General features: G+C 47.1%; 1 protein-coding gene across 2 annotated transcripts in view; it reads right to left on the bottom strand.

Annotated features, from left to right (window-relative positions):
• Positions 1 to 719: 719 nt before the first annotated feature.
• The window catches only part of med13a (mediator complex subunit 13a), a 106,389-nt gene continuing 91,305 nt past the window's right edge, over positions 720 to 15,803 (bottom strand). For both annotated transcript variants that reach the window (XM_024012339.1, XM_070449402.1), the window contains 15 exons: positions 13,441 to 14,375; positions 13,068 to 13,235; positions 12,460 to 12,683; positions 11,678 to 11,867; positions 11,014 to 11,443; positions 10,684 to 10,894; positions 10,262 to 10,453; positions 9,055 to 9,278; positions 8,558 to 8,700; positions 8,273 to 8,431; positions 7,476 to 7,664; positions 7,157 to 7,308; positions 6,031 to 6,195; positions 5,609 to 5,709; positions 720 to 1,845 (listed from right to left, as the gene is read on the bottom strand). In XM_024012339.1, the coding sequence (XP_023868107.1) occupies positions 1,713 to 1,845; positions 5,609 to 5,709; positions 6,031 to 6,195; positions 7,157 to 7,308; positions 7,476 to 7,664; positions 8,273 to 8,431; positions 8,558 to 8,700; positions 9,055 to 9,278; positions 10,262 to 10,453; positions 10,684 to 10,894; positions 11,014 to 11,443; positions 11,678 to 11,867; positions 12,460 to 12,683; positions 13,068 to 13,235; positions 13,441 to 14,375 (3,616 nt within the window). In that variant the 3' untranslated portion in view covers positions 720 to 1,712. The remainder of the gene's footprint in view (positions 1,846 to 5,608; positions 5,710 to 6,030; positions 6,196 to 7,156; positions 7,309 to 7,475; positions 7,665 to 8,272; positions 8,432 to 8,557; positions 8,701 to 9,054; positions 9,279 to 10,261; positions 10,454 to 10,683; positions 10,895 to 11,013; positions 11,444 to 11,677; positions 11,868 to 12,459; positions 12,684 to 13,067; positions 13,236 to 13,440; positions 14,376 to 15,803) is intronic.

Below are 15,803 nucleotides of genomic sequence, written 5' to 3'. Positions count from 1 at the left end.
AATATATTGATACATCTGTATACAGGCCTGTCTACACACAAAAGCAGACCATAGTCCATAGGCCTAGATTTTTACAATAGAAAATGTCTTGCAGTCTTATGCATGAATATGTTGAGGTGTCAGAAGTATGCAAGAGAAGATACATGACATTGGATTTTAGGGAAAGTACAGTTTTATTCCGAACAGGCGAAGATACAAGAGATCAATCTTCCTCTGTGCACAAATAAACACTGCATATCCATGGGCTTCCCTCCATATCCGGTTAAAGTTAATTTACACCACACATTTACTATCCCATAGAAGTAAAATAGAGTTGGTCTAAATGCATCCGTAACCACTCAGAAATGGTGTCAAAAAAAGAAACCTCAAAAGCCAATTGGGATTTGTATGGATAAGAAGAGGTATAGTAGCCTCATATATACCAGACTGATTACAGCTGCGCTATCTGTGTCGCGACCATTCATGTAAATTCGCAAGTTCAGGCTGGCTCACCAGGCTAGCGGTATAAAGGGATGTGCTAGAAGGACACTGCATATCTGAAAGGACAGGATAGGAGCACTTTTTGCTCTATTCTTTTTTATTCCTCTGTCAAGATCTGTCACCAGACAGGGGTCAAACCTGAGGTCAGCTACATCCAAAAGAAGCCAATGGTTTTCTTCCAAATAATTGCACATCACAATCCCTCTCCCAGTAAGCAAGAACCACAACAAATGCACAGGTAAAATTGAGTTGACGCACTTTATTCCTAAAACAGAAGCCGCACCACCCATCGCTGGCACGGCATTCATATATAATTATTTATATATATTGCCGTTTGKTTTTTTTTGTCTAAATGTGGTATAAAATACTATATATGACAATGTACCTCTTTATTTGAACACAGTGAACTTCATTGCTGTACAAGTCCTCTGCTGCTACAGCTTAGCTGTAAATCCTGCACGCACAAAGGCATGGACATAATTCTCCAATCTACTTCTTCTGTACATTGTGACAATACAAATATTCTGTCCCCAATACAAAAAATAATACTCTAAAAGCAAACTACTGCGACTTTATTTCATTTTTCTGGGGGTTTTGTTTGTTTTTTAATTAAGAAGATTACATATATCTTAGACCAATTGCTTTAAAGCAGGAAGGCGATATAAACCTTCAAGATATTTTTTATATATAAAAGAGATTAAGACAAATCATACATTTAAAAACTTACAATAAATAAGATAGATGCAGGCATTTCATTTGGATAAAATGTCATCCAAAGGAAAAAAGGGAATTTTTCGGGTCTTAAAACCAAGGATCCATTCAAGTTTTTCGATCACTGAAATGAGACTTGATTTCCAATACTTTACATGTTTCCCAAACGGTTTTTCCACAGTGTTACCATGGCGTTACCACAGAAAATACAATGGCAACCGGGATCTCTCTCTTTTTCTCTTGTTCCTGTTATTAGCATCACCCGTTCCAGAAATCTCCCTTCTTCTTCATCTTCTTCGTTTTCTTCTTCCACCACAGTGGTAGGAGCAGACTGAGATGTTTCTATGACCCGTTTCTATGACCCGTTTCTATTGCCGTCGCTACGGCCAAGGCATTCCTTCCATCCAGCAGCCTTCTCTAATCTACTCCTATTCAAGTCCAGCATCACCCTGCCAGGTTGGAATTTCCTTTGGCATGTCCCCTAATTTTCTCCCCTTCCCCTCCACCCTTTAGGCTATTTGTTACAACATCTTCATGATGAAGTTGTACATCTGGTTGAGCACCACAAAGTGGATGGGCAGACAGGAGCGCCGATCCTGCGTCGCGGGGTCACACGTCAACCAGGAAAGGGCATTGTACTGCTCCAGCACAAATCTACAGAGGGAAGGAGAGAGGAAGGAGGAGGAGAGACACGGCATGTGTTATTCACAACGAACACACCTCTCAAAGTGAGCACAAACCTTGAGATCAAGTGGAATACATTACTATCTCTTTGATAAGCACTTTAGATAGACCAGAAATTGATTGAAAGCATGTCCAAAGATCTTTAATGGCTGAGCCGTGGATGAGATTCACCCTTTGACTGCGGAGTGTGTTTGTGACTGCATAATGTGTTCGTGTGTGGTCTCATTTTTATATCCTCATGGGGACCTAAAATCCACAAAAGTCCCCACAAGGATGGTAAAACAAGGAAAATTATCCCTCATGGGGACATTTCCCACATAGGACAAAGGCTATTTTAAGCTTAGGTGTTAGGTTTAGTGTTACGGTTATAATTAGGGTTAGGGAAAATAGGATTTTGAATGGAAATACATTTCTGTGTATGTGTGTGTTTACTAGGGATGGGAATTTTACATTTTTTGACTGTTCGAGGACTCGCATGATTTTTTTTAAATCAAATGGAAAAACACATATTTTTAGAACACAAGGTTCGTGCTGGAAAAACATACAGTAAGTGCACATTTATCTATATGCCATCAGATAGCAACAATGATTAATTTATCATAACCATTACGTATAACAAATCCTAATGACTAAATTGGCCCATATTCACTGAGTGTACAAAACATTAGGAACATCTGCTCTTTCCATGACATAGACTGACCAGGTGAATCCAGGTAAAAGCTAAGACTTAGATTGTGTATGTGTGCCATTCAGAGGGTGAATGGGCAAGGCAAAAGATTTACACTAAGTGCCTTTGAACGGGGTATGGTAGTAGGTATCAGGTGCACCAGTTTGAGTGTGTCAAGAACTGCAACGCTGCGGGGTTTTTCATGCTCAGCAGTTTCCTGTGTGTATCAAGAATGGTCTACCACACAAAGGACATCCAGCCAACTTGACACAAATGTGGGAAGCATTGGAGTCAACATGGGCCAGCATCTCTGTGAAACGCTTTCGACACCTTGTAGAGCCCATACCCGACGAATTGAGGCTGTTCTGAGGGGAAAAGTGGGTGCAACTCAATATTTGGAAGGTGTTCCTAATGTTTTGTATACTCAGTGTATATTCAGTCAATAGAAAAGAAAGTGCCATTTAAGATAATTTTATTGAAACCATAATTTCAACTGGTTACATTATATCGTGGAACACAATCTTCAAAAAGGCAGTAATTTCAGCAGTGGCGCTTGCTCGTAGAAGGAGCCTATTGCTGTGCAATGGCATAGCTATCTTTTGTTCATTTTGTAGACAATACACTCTTATTTCCAGAGCCCTTATCACAGGGGAGACACACCTATTTTATAGTATAAAAAAACATGACGTAATATAACAGAATAAAATAGAACTGAACATTTTTCCATACTGAAAAAAGTTGCCAGTGCAAAGTGATGCACATCTCATGCCTGGAACAGTTAGTTGTTCTCAAAGAGTGATAATTTGAAACGGGACTCAATTTAGCACGTTTTTTCAGGGTTACAAACCAAAACTAGATATACAGACATTGAATTTAGTTTATTCTGACTGTTCTTTGGAATATTTTTTTTTATGAACAATTCCAAATTGAAAACTGCATGGYAATGAATTATGACCAGGACATTTGTTTGGTGAATAGGCATATACTTAAGGATTCTGATGAAAATACGCTCTTTGTCTTTTAAAAACAAATGTTTTTGCATTTTTTCAGTGTGGAATCTGTCTATGTTCAAGAGGGTTACAGCCTAGGCTAACCTATTCTAAATGGCACTAGCAGTTCACAAAGTAACTTAAGCGGAAAATAGACGGGACGCAATTATTCCAAAACTGCAGCTTGTTGATTGGACACATATTTTCCTACGTCAATCAACCAGTCCATTTTGAATGTGTCATCATTTGGCAAAGAATATAGCTTGTGTATCCCATCAGTTAGACACGTTTTTTAGGCATTTATTTCTGTAGGCCTAACGGGAGCTGGTGTGTGCACTCAGTATGTGTGTGTAGAGGTAGCGGTCGGGAACGCAATTGAGTGAATGAGATACGGTGGGGAAAGGACATTTAGGGAGAAGAACAGTGCKATGCTTGGCTTGGTTTCTTTTTTGTTGTGCCCCGCAAATACACATGTACAAATGGACACTAGAGTCAAAACAAATGAATGTTGTCTTCAAGACAAAATTTCACTTGMCTGTTCGGGCAGCCACAAAGCACATTCCACCAAATAGTTTTACAGTATTTGAATTTGTTTAAATCTCTGGTTAACGATGGAGCTTTGACGTCCGTTCGAGTACTCAAGTATTCCGCCCTAACAGATCCACAGATGATGCAATCTCTATTACACTACACACTGCCCTTTCCCACCTGGACAAAAGGAACACCTAAGTGAGAATGCTATTCATTGACTACAGCTGTGTTCAACACCATAGTGCCCTCAAAGCTCATAACTAAGCGAAGGACCCTGGGACTAACCACCTCCCTCTGCAACTGGATTCTGGACTTCCTGACGGGCCGCCCCCAGGTGGTAAGAGTAGGTAATAACACATCCACCATGCTGATCCTCAACACGGGGGCCCCTCAGGGGTGCGTGCTCAGTCCCCTCCTGTACTCCCTGTTCACTCATGACTGCACAGCCAGGCACGACTCCCAACACCATCATTAGATTTGCCGATGACAACAGTGGTAGGCCTGATCACCGACAACGACGAGGCAGCCTAAAGAAGGAGGTCAGAGACCTGGCCGTGTGGTGCCAGGACAACAATCTCTCCCTCAACGTGATCAAGACAAAGGAGATGATTGTGGACTACAGGAAAAGGAGGACCGAGCACGCCCCCATTCTCATCGATGGGGCTGTAGTGGAGCAGGTTGAGCGCTTCAAGTTCCTTGGTGTCCACATCCCCAACAAATTAACATGGTCCAAGCACACCAAGACAGTCGTGAAGAGGGCACGACAAAACTTATTCTCCCTCAGGAGACTGAAAAGATTTGGCATGGGTCCTCAGATCCTCAAAAGGTTCTACAGCTGCACCATCGAGAGCATCCTGACTGGTTGCATCACTGCCTGGTATGGCAACTGCTCAGCCTCCGACCGCAAGGCACTACAGAGGGTAGTGCGTACGGCCCAGTACATCACTGGGGCCAAGCTTCCTGCCATCCAGGACCTCTATACCAGGCGGTGTCAGAGGAAGGCCCTAAAAATTGTTAAAGACTCCAGCCTCCCTAGTCATAGACTTTTCTCTCTGCTACCGCATGACAAGCGGTACCGGAGAGCCAAGTCTAGGTCCAACAGGCTTCTAAACAGCTTCTACCCCCAAGCCACAAGACTCCTGAACATCTCGTCAAATGGCTACCCAGACTATTTGCATTGCCCCCCCCCCCCCTTTCCACGGCTGCTACTCTGTTATTATCTATGCATAGTCACTTTAATAACTCTACCTACATGTACATATTACCTCAATTACCTCGACTAACCGGTGCCCCCGAACATTGACTCTGTACCGGTACCCCCTGTATATAGCCTCGCTATTGTTATTTTACAGCTGCTCTTTAATTATTAGTTATTTTTATTTCTTATTCATATTTTTGGGGGGTATTTATTTATTATTTTGTTTAAACTGCACTGTTGGTTAGGGCTTGTAAGTAAGTTTTTCACTGTTGTATTTGGTGAATGTGACAAATAACATTTGATTTGATTTGAATTACTTGATTACTCATGCCCATCCCCAATGTTTACCTGAGTACGTCTGAGGTCTGATTGGAGTCGAGTGGGTGGGAGTGTTTGCTGTGCAGCAGTTCATCTGATTGCACTGAAGACACGTGGAGATGCAGAGAGGCCTGGGGAAAGACAAGACACAAAAGAAGTCAGTGACAGGCCTAGCTAAACCATTCACACAGTAATAACAGAGCAAACAAAAGTCAGTCAATCACTGATATCTGGAGCAAGTGAATACTTGTCAGTCAAAAACAATTATTTAAAAAATGACTATTAACAATGACTTCAAAGTGGCATTAGATCAGAAGACATATTATAATCCTGGGCCCGTATTCATAAAGAGTYTMAGACTACAAGAATGTTGATCCTAGATCAGCACTCATACTCTGAGACAATATGAATATGGGCCCAGGAGTATGAGTGCAGATGTCTGACAGGTTTACCTTGAGGAAAAGGGGACACTGGTTCTGAGCTTGAGGGCAGGCTGACCAGAACCAGTCAGGCAGTGGGCCGGCTTTGGCTGTGGACACAAAGTAGCCCAGGGCCAGGGGCTGCTGCAGGATGTTAGGAGCTTCATCGTGGGACTCCATCCGGTCTGTACTCTGGCCCTGGAAGGGAAGAGGAGGAGGATGAGTTCATCTCTGGCGTGTAATAATGTACACTGTAAAAGGCTTTTTGGTTTTTCATAAATTACAGAACAACTGTTCAAGAAAACTAAGTAGCACTAGCATTATCAATCCAGGCCAAATCTACTTTATTAAATTACTTTACTTAAATGTCATCTTTGTGTTCATCTTAAAGGGGCAATCCGCCATTGAAACAATAACAAAGCGGTAAGCTGCCACTGTTTTGGTTTAAAGCTGAGGTCTGGAGAAATGTAACTCTCAAATTCATAGACATATAAGCTATGGATGCAAGAAATTGACCATACATAATATATGCATAATTATAGTTTTAACCATGTTTTGTGTTGATACAATGTAAAAATAGTTTGAATTACTCTGTTTACAAAGAAGTGAAACCAGCTTATATATTATTCTGATGTGGTATGACATCTAAACTAAGCTCATGAGGCATTTATAAGTTATATTCTTCAATAATCAATGGGTATATTTCATTCATTTAAAAGTATGAAAATGGATGTAGCAACTGCAGATTGTGTCACTTCTGCTCCCGCTCTTACCCCCCTGGCGCTTGAGGGCGCCAGGCTGCCCTGCATCACTCACTCTTATCATCTATTACGCACACCTGCCTTCCCTCGTCACGCGCATCAGCGACATTGGACTCACCTGGACTCACTCATCATCTGTTTATTTCCTCCCCTATATTTGTCAGTTCCCCAGCTCTGTTCCCTGCTGCTGCACTGATTGTTTTTTGTCTGTGTTATCTGTTTGCTGACGCTGTTATCGTCTCGTTCCATGTCCGTTCTATATTAAATGTTTTACTTCCCGTACCTGCTTCGTCTCTCCTGCGTCATCCATGTGACAAGTTTTTTCCTCAATAAAGTCTGTACTAGAGTACCTCTTATAGTCTATACAGGTGAGACATGTTGTGGTGTGGTGGGCCTACCTTGCTGCCGTCTCCCCCCTGGTGGTAGTGGCCGCCGGGGGAGTGTACGGGCGAGGTGGTGGGCGAGGCGGGCAGGATATTGATGATGTCGGGGTCCACCAGGTCGTTCTCCTGGTCCAGCAGGTCAAAGATCCCAATGGCGTCCGACCCATCTGGACAGAGGAGGAGAGGAGAAGAGGAGAGAAACTCAAAAAACTACTTCTTTCCAATGTACTAAATCAATTATTTTCAATAAGGTAAAAGAAAAAGAAAAGGTAAGGTCAAAGTTGAGAGTTGAGAGGTGAGGCCAGAGGGAGGAGCAGAGGTACAGTAGACTCACCGGGGATGGGGTTGAAGGCGATATCTATGTTGGTGTCAGTAGTGTAGTTGGAGCTAGCCACCTGGACAAAGGCTGAGGTGGGGAACACCAGGATGTGGGTACAGGATGTGTCCTGAGGAGTGCTCAGCTGGGACGTCTGCATGTTCAGAGTGGTGCTGCGGCCGAACACTGAGCCTGTCGACACAGAGTCTGGAGAGAAAGAGGAAGTCAGGTTAACAATACGTTCATCTTCATTGAATCTACATTGAACGCATACAGTATACATACAAATGGAAACGGGTGACATCTGCTATAGCGATCATGCATTAATCAGTCAATTAATTAGTAACAACACTTGCAGCAAAAATGTAAGTGGTGCCAATAAAAGCAACCTCGATCTTTCAACTGGCCATTATTATTCAGTCCAGTGCTCTATTGTATTTTATAATTATCATTGGATCTGTGGAGTATAACTCACAATGTCTGGGTCAAAGCCAAGTCCTGGGAGAGGAGACATCCATCTCCTTTAACCAAAACCACTGGTCCGGAGGGACCAGTCTAGCCCCTCCTCATATACAGCAGTAGAGCCATATTATACACCCACAGTATCAATGGTCCATGCCAGTCTCCATCACATCACACAGAAATCAATGGAGTTTGAGAACAAGTGGTTTATGACTGAGAACCAGTGGTTTATGGCTGAGAGAAGCACTGTCCTCAGACCCATCAATCTGATAACAACAGGGAGCGACATGCATTATGATAGGCTGCCATCATCCATCAGACACACACACACAAAGGGCAGGAGAACGTAGTACCTGGCATGATGACAAAGGAGCCCTGAGGCTCCATGGCGACTAGGCAAGCGCTAAGGATGCTGGGAGTGTCGGAGGCAGAGATGCCACACATACGACACACCTCCTTGAGACGGCGACTCAGAGACTGCAGGTTCCTCCTGCTCAACAGAATACTCCAGTCTGGGACCGAGGCAGAAAGGAAAGAGAGAGAGGGGAAGAGAAAGAGAGACGAGTGAGTGAACGAGTAAGACAAAATAAACGCAAGAAAATAAACGTATAACAGTAAAATAGAAGGCTCCACCTCACCTTTCAACTCGCCATGTCCCATTCTGCCCAGTCGACCAATCACCACCCTCCATGGCACWGATGTCATCTGCACCAGCCCCAAGCACCAATCCCACAGCTTCTGCAGGCCCGACCTCCGGGCAGAGCCTTTTTTCCTCCGCGCTCTATGGCGAAACAAAAACACACACACACATTCTGTCACACACTGAAACGACAGATGAACATTTAACACAACACTTATTACTACACATCACTAGAGTTGCCAGGTTGCAAGGAAAGTTGTAGATTGTTGACCTTGCAATATTCATTACTACACTTCATTATTAGACAGTTTTCATCATTACCTGGTATATCGTAAAAAACGAAAAACTCAATGCAAAACAAACATTGTTTTGCTAAGGGGAAAAAAACTGCTAGCTGCAATAGCCTGCCATTTGTAATGCTCTGCTCTGCTCGAGGTTTGCTGACTCTAGATGGTGGTGAGGATGATGATGGTGTGTGCTGTCGGGTGGTCCCACCTGTTGGGCACGTCGATGCTGATGATGCAGGTCTCCAGCAGCTCTCCGTACAGGTCGGTGCAGGTGGCCAGGAGCCAGCGCTGGTCGTGGGACAGGCAGTAGCCCACAAACAGCACGTTGTACTTTTGAGAGGCCTCCCCAAACGTCTCCCCCAGCTCCGTCTGCTTGTCCTTGGTCGGCGCCAGGATGAAGGGAGGTGTGTATAGCCGCAAACACTCTGGTCTCTGTTGGGCGACGAGAGAGAGAGGGGTCAAAGGTTAGGAGTTAGTGGTTATACAAGGGTTGTGTTTATTAGGTATAACATGTTTTGAAACTGGGAGGTACTACTTAAATTTGTCAAATAACTATGATATCTTTTTGTTTTCCATTGCAACACGGTTGGGTACATTGTGCCCTCCTGAACACAATCCAGGACTTAAATCTATCTACTCCAGGACTAGAAAGACGTATGAGAATCACTGAGTTGGTTAGTCGGCTGAGCCAACATTCCAAAAGTGTCACTACAGTTGTCACCTCTCCCCACCCAAATCCCTGAAGAGATGACATTTATCCAGCTAGCTAAGTAGCTCAGCGTTTGTCTCTAGTACCCACTCCACTCCACTGTGTACAGGGGGAAATGCAATGTAGTGGCTGGTGGGTGAGTGGCTGGCTGGCCTGGGAGAGCTAAATAGGATTGGGTGCCAGTCTAGGGCCTCTCCCTGTCTAAACCTGCTGCCTGGAATCCATTAGGGAGGTCTCAGGGAGCTAGCCAAGCAGATAATGGAAAGAAAACTGTGGAGAAGGAAGAGGGTTATAAGTTCGACTGGTCTTGTTACAGGACTAAGGGGGTTAGTATAACCCTCTCTCCAGCTCAGTGCTCCCTCTCTTGCTGGCACACTACACATGGCCAGGGCTGAGGAGCAGAGGGCTGAGGAGCAGAGGGCTGAGGAGCAGAGGGCTGAGGAGCAGAGGGGAGGGTCAGGCTATGACGGGGTTGGGCAACCCTGGTTCTCAGAGGAGATGGTGTCCGCTGGTTTACTGCTCTCCCTGCCATTTCATTCATCCATTCAAGTCGATGCTTTCCTACACCTGGTTTCCCCACTCTAAATCAAATCACTGATTCAGACAAAGCTGTCCCTGTGGTCCAGACATGCCCATCTCTGGTGTAGGAGCTGCATATTAGTTCGGATCATGTCAGGATAATGTTGGTCAGTGATGATTTGTGTACCTCTGGGCTCTTCAGTGCAGTGTCAATGGCCAGGCCAGGGCCAAAGCCGGTTAGTGACTTGACGTTGGTGGATCYGGGGAGGGGCCGCCTGCACTGGGAGAACACTGAGAAGGCCAGGGACTTGAGGTGTTGAGCATAGATATGACGCTCCTCGCTCCTCACCGGCTGGAGCAGGTACTGGCACGGGATGATCTGAGAGGTGGATACCAGCATGTCAGCATACAACGCTAATAAAACTACTGCACATTACATACAGCGCCCTGTTCTGTCTTCTTTCATACTGATTGTCCCATCTGACATCTTTAGCAGTAAAGCAAAGTCTTAGCAACTGTTAGTGATAGTTTATTCTAAATAAACGGACACTTCTTGACAATGCCAGACACATTATTTCATCAACACACATATACTTGTGTTGAGGTTACCTGTACAGAGACAGCGTTGCGGATGTGTGGTGGGAGGAACTGGAGCATCTCCAGGTAGCAGCGCAGCAGGCCCAGGGTCCACACACTGGACCCCGCCTCAGGCTCCTCATAGGTGAAGGGGTCCACGATGTACACCACGATGGCCGGGGGGTACGTTATGGCATGAGATTCTCCATCCGTCGGCACACCCACCTTCTCTCGCTCCATGGTGCTGGAGAGGAGGACAAGAGAGAGAGGGAGTTAGGACAAGGAATGGGGTTTCGCTCCGGGCACTGTGTGTGTGTGTGTGTGTGTGTACATGAGTGAATTCAGGCCCGGTGTTGTACCTACCTCTCAAGGGGTTCAGTGGGTGCCTGGGCCTGGCTGGCTGAGTCCCCCCCGGGGAGTCCTGTGTTCTGGGAACCAGCCTGCTGTCCCAGCTGCCCTCCCTGGGTGCCACCATCCAGGCTCTGGTTCTGCAAGCCCATGGTCCCAAAGGGAGGGAAAGAGCTGGGCTTGGCAGACTGCATCCCGCTGCTGGGCAGGCTCCCTGATGATGCCGCGCTGTTGGCACTGTTGGCTACACCCGTGCTGTTGCTAGGCACGCTGCCGCTGCTGTTGGGGAGGGAGGGGCCTCCGGGGGTCGCTGAGTTTTGGGGGCCGGTCGAGGTGGTGGAGGAGGAGCCGGAGGATTGCATGGATGAGGATATGCTGGATGCAGGAGGGGGTGTGGGCTGTGCGAGGAGGGAGCTGTGTAAAGGCTGCGCGGCGAGGTATGGAGCTGAGGAGAGAGACAGGAGCAGAAAGCACAGGTTAACAGTAGTCAAACAACCTTTAACACAATCTCATTCATAAGCTATGTGAACGACCTAGCATTAGACTTTAGAAACCAATATATATATAAAGAAAAATAGAAACAATGTTGTAAAACCACGTTCTTGGCAATATGGGCATTGGAGGTACCGAAAGGTCCGACGCCGACCGAATCCCCAACCGTGTAGTCATTGGAACCTACCAAGGTCGTAGCGGCAGACTTGAGCGTAAAGCTTGAGCTTGGCGAAGGCGTCGCTGTTGCCGCTGGCAGCCTTGAGGAACCAATCGCTGACAGGCTGCTCTGCCAGCTTCTTGGCGGCCGCTCCACCCACTCTCACGATGCCGTCTGGGTGGTCTTTTGAGATGGGGCGGTGTTGGCCCAGACGACATGACTGCAGGGCACATGGAGAGTGGGGGAAGGGATGGAAGGAGAAGAAGGAGGGAGGGAAAGAGAGGAGGGATGGCGGAATGCTTAGACAACAGCACAGGAACAACTTGAGTGAATTTATGTCGAGGTAGACAGTCCATTAAGGAATGGTACAAAACTGAAGGAGACAGGCTATTTTTTCTGTCATCAGTACGTACAGTAGGCTGGGATGCCTCTAGCAAGGTATGGGTCAATTCCATTTCTTTCAATAATTGAAAAGTGCCCTTTGTTTTCAATTAGGAGTTTTTCTATTTTTCACACTGACATTTCAATTCACTTCCCAAGATGTCATATCCTCTTAATTCCCAACTCCTATGGTCATATCCTCTTAACTCCCAACTCCTATGGTCATATCCTCTTAACTCCCAACTCCTATGGTCATATCCTCTTAACTCCCAACTCCTATGGTCATAGCCTCTTAACTCCTAACTCCTATGGTCATTTTCATGAAAAATAAAAATTTTCCTGAAGAAAAATGTCTTGCTTCAGCTGTCCAAAGATGCCCCATCTCTTGCATGGTAAATGGACGTTAACATTGTAACGTTCTCCAGCCTTACTTCGTAGACGGCGGTGAGGTCCCTGAAGAAGTTCTTGGCCCCCTGGAGTAGGGCCTCGTTGTCGGGACAGACCACCAGATAGCCCACGTCCCTGTGAGAGCCGAAGGGGTCCAGCAGCAGCTTCTCCCAGTAGGGCAGGCCGAAGGGCGACAGCACCACAAAGTCATACTCATAACCCACCAGGAAGGTAGGGATGGGCAGGGGCTCAGGAGACTCATCTGTGCCTGATGGAGGGAAGAAGGAGGGAGGGGGAGGAGAAGGAAGGATGCAGGAAGAGACAGGCAGGAGAGAGAAGTGAAGGTGAAGAGATGAGTAGGGGGGCAGGAAGGAGGAGTGGAGAGTGGGGGGGGGGGTATAAGAGAAGGTGAAGAGGAGGAGAGGAACAGAGGGAAGATAGTGAGTAATTACTTAAACAAGCCAGCGTGCCACCCGTCACCTCTCAGAGAAGGATTGAAAGCCCAAAGTGAACCCATCACAGCAGCAGTGGCAGCTTCCCCACTGAGCTGACATCTGGACTAGAGCAGTGTGACTGAGATGACTACTGAGCTGTACCGTATCTGCCTATGTGAGTTTTTAGCTCTTGGAGAATTTAGTCCCTGGTGGCTTACCGTAGGAGCCCCGTCCAGCCATCTTGTGGAACTGCTGCCAGGTGAGGGGTCCCTGAACGCCCCAGGAGCGCACCGTCCTCTTCTTCTGGATGGCATCCTGGAGTACAGGCTGGAGGGAGAGCAGCACCCGCAAAACGTCCTGAGAGCACAGAGCACTGATGTCCACCGCTGGGGAGAGGAGAAGGAGGAGAGAAATATAACTAGAAATATCAACATACCGCTAACTGGCAGGAAAAATGAACARACTGGTTTCTGTTGGTTAGTTATGCTAGCCAACTGAAGCTCTAAAGGGCCAAATGCAAAGAACAAGGTATCAATGTATCAGACATGGATTTTAATGATGGTTAGAACAACAAAATTGTGTTTTTCTTACCATTTTGTTTGGACCAGTGGTGTAGACAGGTGCTCTTGACCAGGGCCTCGTCCACCTTGCCTCCTGACATGTTGTCCATGAACTGGCGGCCGTGCTCCAGRGCCATGTAGCAGTCACTGTGGTAGTCCCTCTCCTCCACCCTCACACAGGCCGGCACTGGACAACCCCCGGCCCCMCGCGCTGCCAGGCTGTCAGGCTCCATCCCAGCCATGGGTGAGAAGGGGTTGGTGCACTGGTCCTGTAGCAGTAAGATCAGTTCGTCTGGTACCCTCTCTCCCCTCCCCCCTCCTCCTCCCCCTGTCCTCTCCAGCGAGTGTTGCCGCAGCGCCTCGAAGCGCTTCTCCGCCTCGCGGCTGACGTCCGAGTCGCGTCCGATGATGTCCAGCTCATCCTCCAGGAATAGGCCCGAGCTGTTGCCGTAGCGGCGGTTGACGACTGCGCTGAAGCCGCAGGTGCAGGGGTACTGGGCCTCTCCCGTGGGGTCGCTCAGGTACACACCCACGTCGGCCCCCTTGATGTTCATGTTGCACACGCAGATGCAGCAGCTGTCGAAGTTGCAGTCCTTGAAGAGGTTCATGACGGACTCAGAGAGGATGAGGGTGACGTAGAGGCTGTGGGCCTCGGGGATGGAGGGCACGGTGGCWGGYTCCACTGAGTTGAGRGGTCGACAGGTGGAGGGGGTRGAGGCAGGCGAGTAGAGGTCTGAGTTCTCGTACTTRAGCGARCCCTGGACACTGGCGGGTCCTCTGGGGGTGCGTGGGGTACGGGGAGTGCGTGGTGTGGGGGCGGAGAAGCGCGGGGTGGCCGGKGAGGGCAGGATGCCCGTGCCACTGTTGCTGGGGGGGGCACTGTTGGACATGAAGGGCGTATGGGTCTGGGGTGTGTAGCTCTGGCTGTAGTCTTGGTCCATGCCACTGCCCACACTGGGGATGTTACTGTGGCAGAGAGAAGTGAAGAGAGAAATCAGTCACAGAAACCAGCCTGTGGGGACAATATGCTAGAGCAGGGATCATCAACTAGATTCAGCCGCRGGATGATTTTTTCTTGAACGGATGGTCGGGGGACGCAACAAATAATTTGTAGACTGCTTACATTTGTATAATTATGATCACGTCTCTCTACTATGCGTGGAAATACCTAGGAACATATTTCCCAAATTAAAATCGCTTGGAGCTGATTTCCTGATGTTTTTACAGTTTTTTATGTCCAACAATGAAAATTCAACAACAACAAAACATTGGTGGGCCAAATAAAACCACCCGCAGGACAAATTTGTCCCACAGGTCGCCAATTGGGGAACCCTGTGCTAGAGCTTAATTCAAAACAACACAACAAACCAGAGCTTGGGATACAGTAACACAACAATCAACAGTTCATTTCAGTATCAACTAAACCTCCATTACACAGCAGAGGTAAACGACACAACAACTGTCAAGAGGGGGAACGGTTAACAGAAAAGCAGAGAAAAGTGGCTGCCTGGCTGTCTATCGGGGTATCCCAATGCCACTGCGGAAGGCGCTGCCATTTGAAGCAGCCCCTCAATGAGGGAGAAGAGTCTATTTTTGGGCCTGGCGAGAGGAGGAGAGCAGCTGTGATGAGAGCTAAAGAGGGAGGAGAGCACAGCACAGCCTGTCATACCTAGGCTACTTACATATGTGTGGGAAAGAAACAAATTGTGGCTGAACCTAAAGCAGTAGGCCCCTGCCTCCTCCCTCTCTCTCCACCCCTATACAGTGAACTACCTTTGATCAGGGCCCATAGTGCACTATAAAGGAAATAGAGTGCTATTTGGGATGCAGCCCTTACACGGCAGTAGCGCAGGTTAAGTAGTGAGGGTCGTAAAAACAGCATGACCAGCTTATAGGGCTTTCCCATGACATCCTGGGACTTTACTGCCATTCTTAGCACTCTGCAAGGAACAGAGGCCCCATCTATACCCCCCTCTACCCAGACAGAGGAACAGCAAGGTCCAAATGTTTTACATCAATTGGCAGACGTTCTTATCCAGAGCGACTTACAGGAGCAATTAGGGTTAAGTGTCTTGCTCAAAGGCACATCGGCAGATTGTTTCTCTCCACCTAGTCATCCTGGGGATTCAAACCAGCAACCTTTCAGTTACTGGACTGCTGAGTGGCGCAGTGGTCTAAGGTACTGCATCTCAGTGCTAGAGGTGTCACTACAGACCCTGGTTCGATCCCGGGCTGTATCACAAGGGGTCCCATAGGGCGGCGCACAATTGGCCCAGCGTCGTCCGGGTTAGGGGAGGCTTTGGCAGGGGTAGGCCGTCATTGTAAATAAGAACTTGTTCTTAACTGACTTGCCTAGTTAAATAAAAGGTTAAATAAAACATGTAAATACTGGCC

The sequence above is a fragment of the Salvelinus sp. IW2-2015 genome, linkage group LG20 (assembly GCF_002910315.2).
Source record: "Salvelinus sp. IW2-2015 linkage group LG20, ASM291031v2, whole genome shotgun sequence".
Lineage (NCBI taxonomy): Eukaryota > Metazoa > Chordata > Actinopteri > Salmoniformes > Salmonidae > Salvelinus > Salvelinus sp. IW2-2015.
This window is presented reverse-complemented; position numbering and strand designations above follow the sequence as displayed.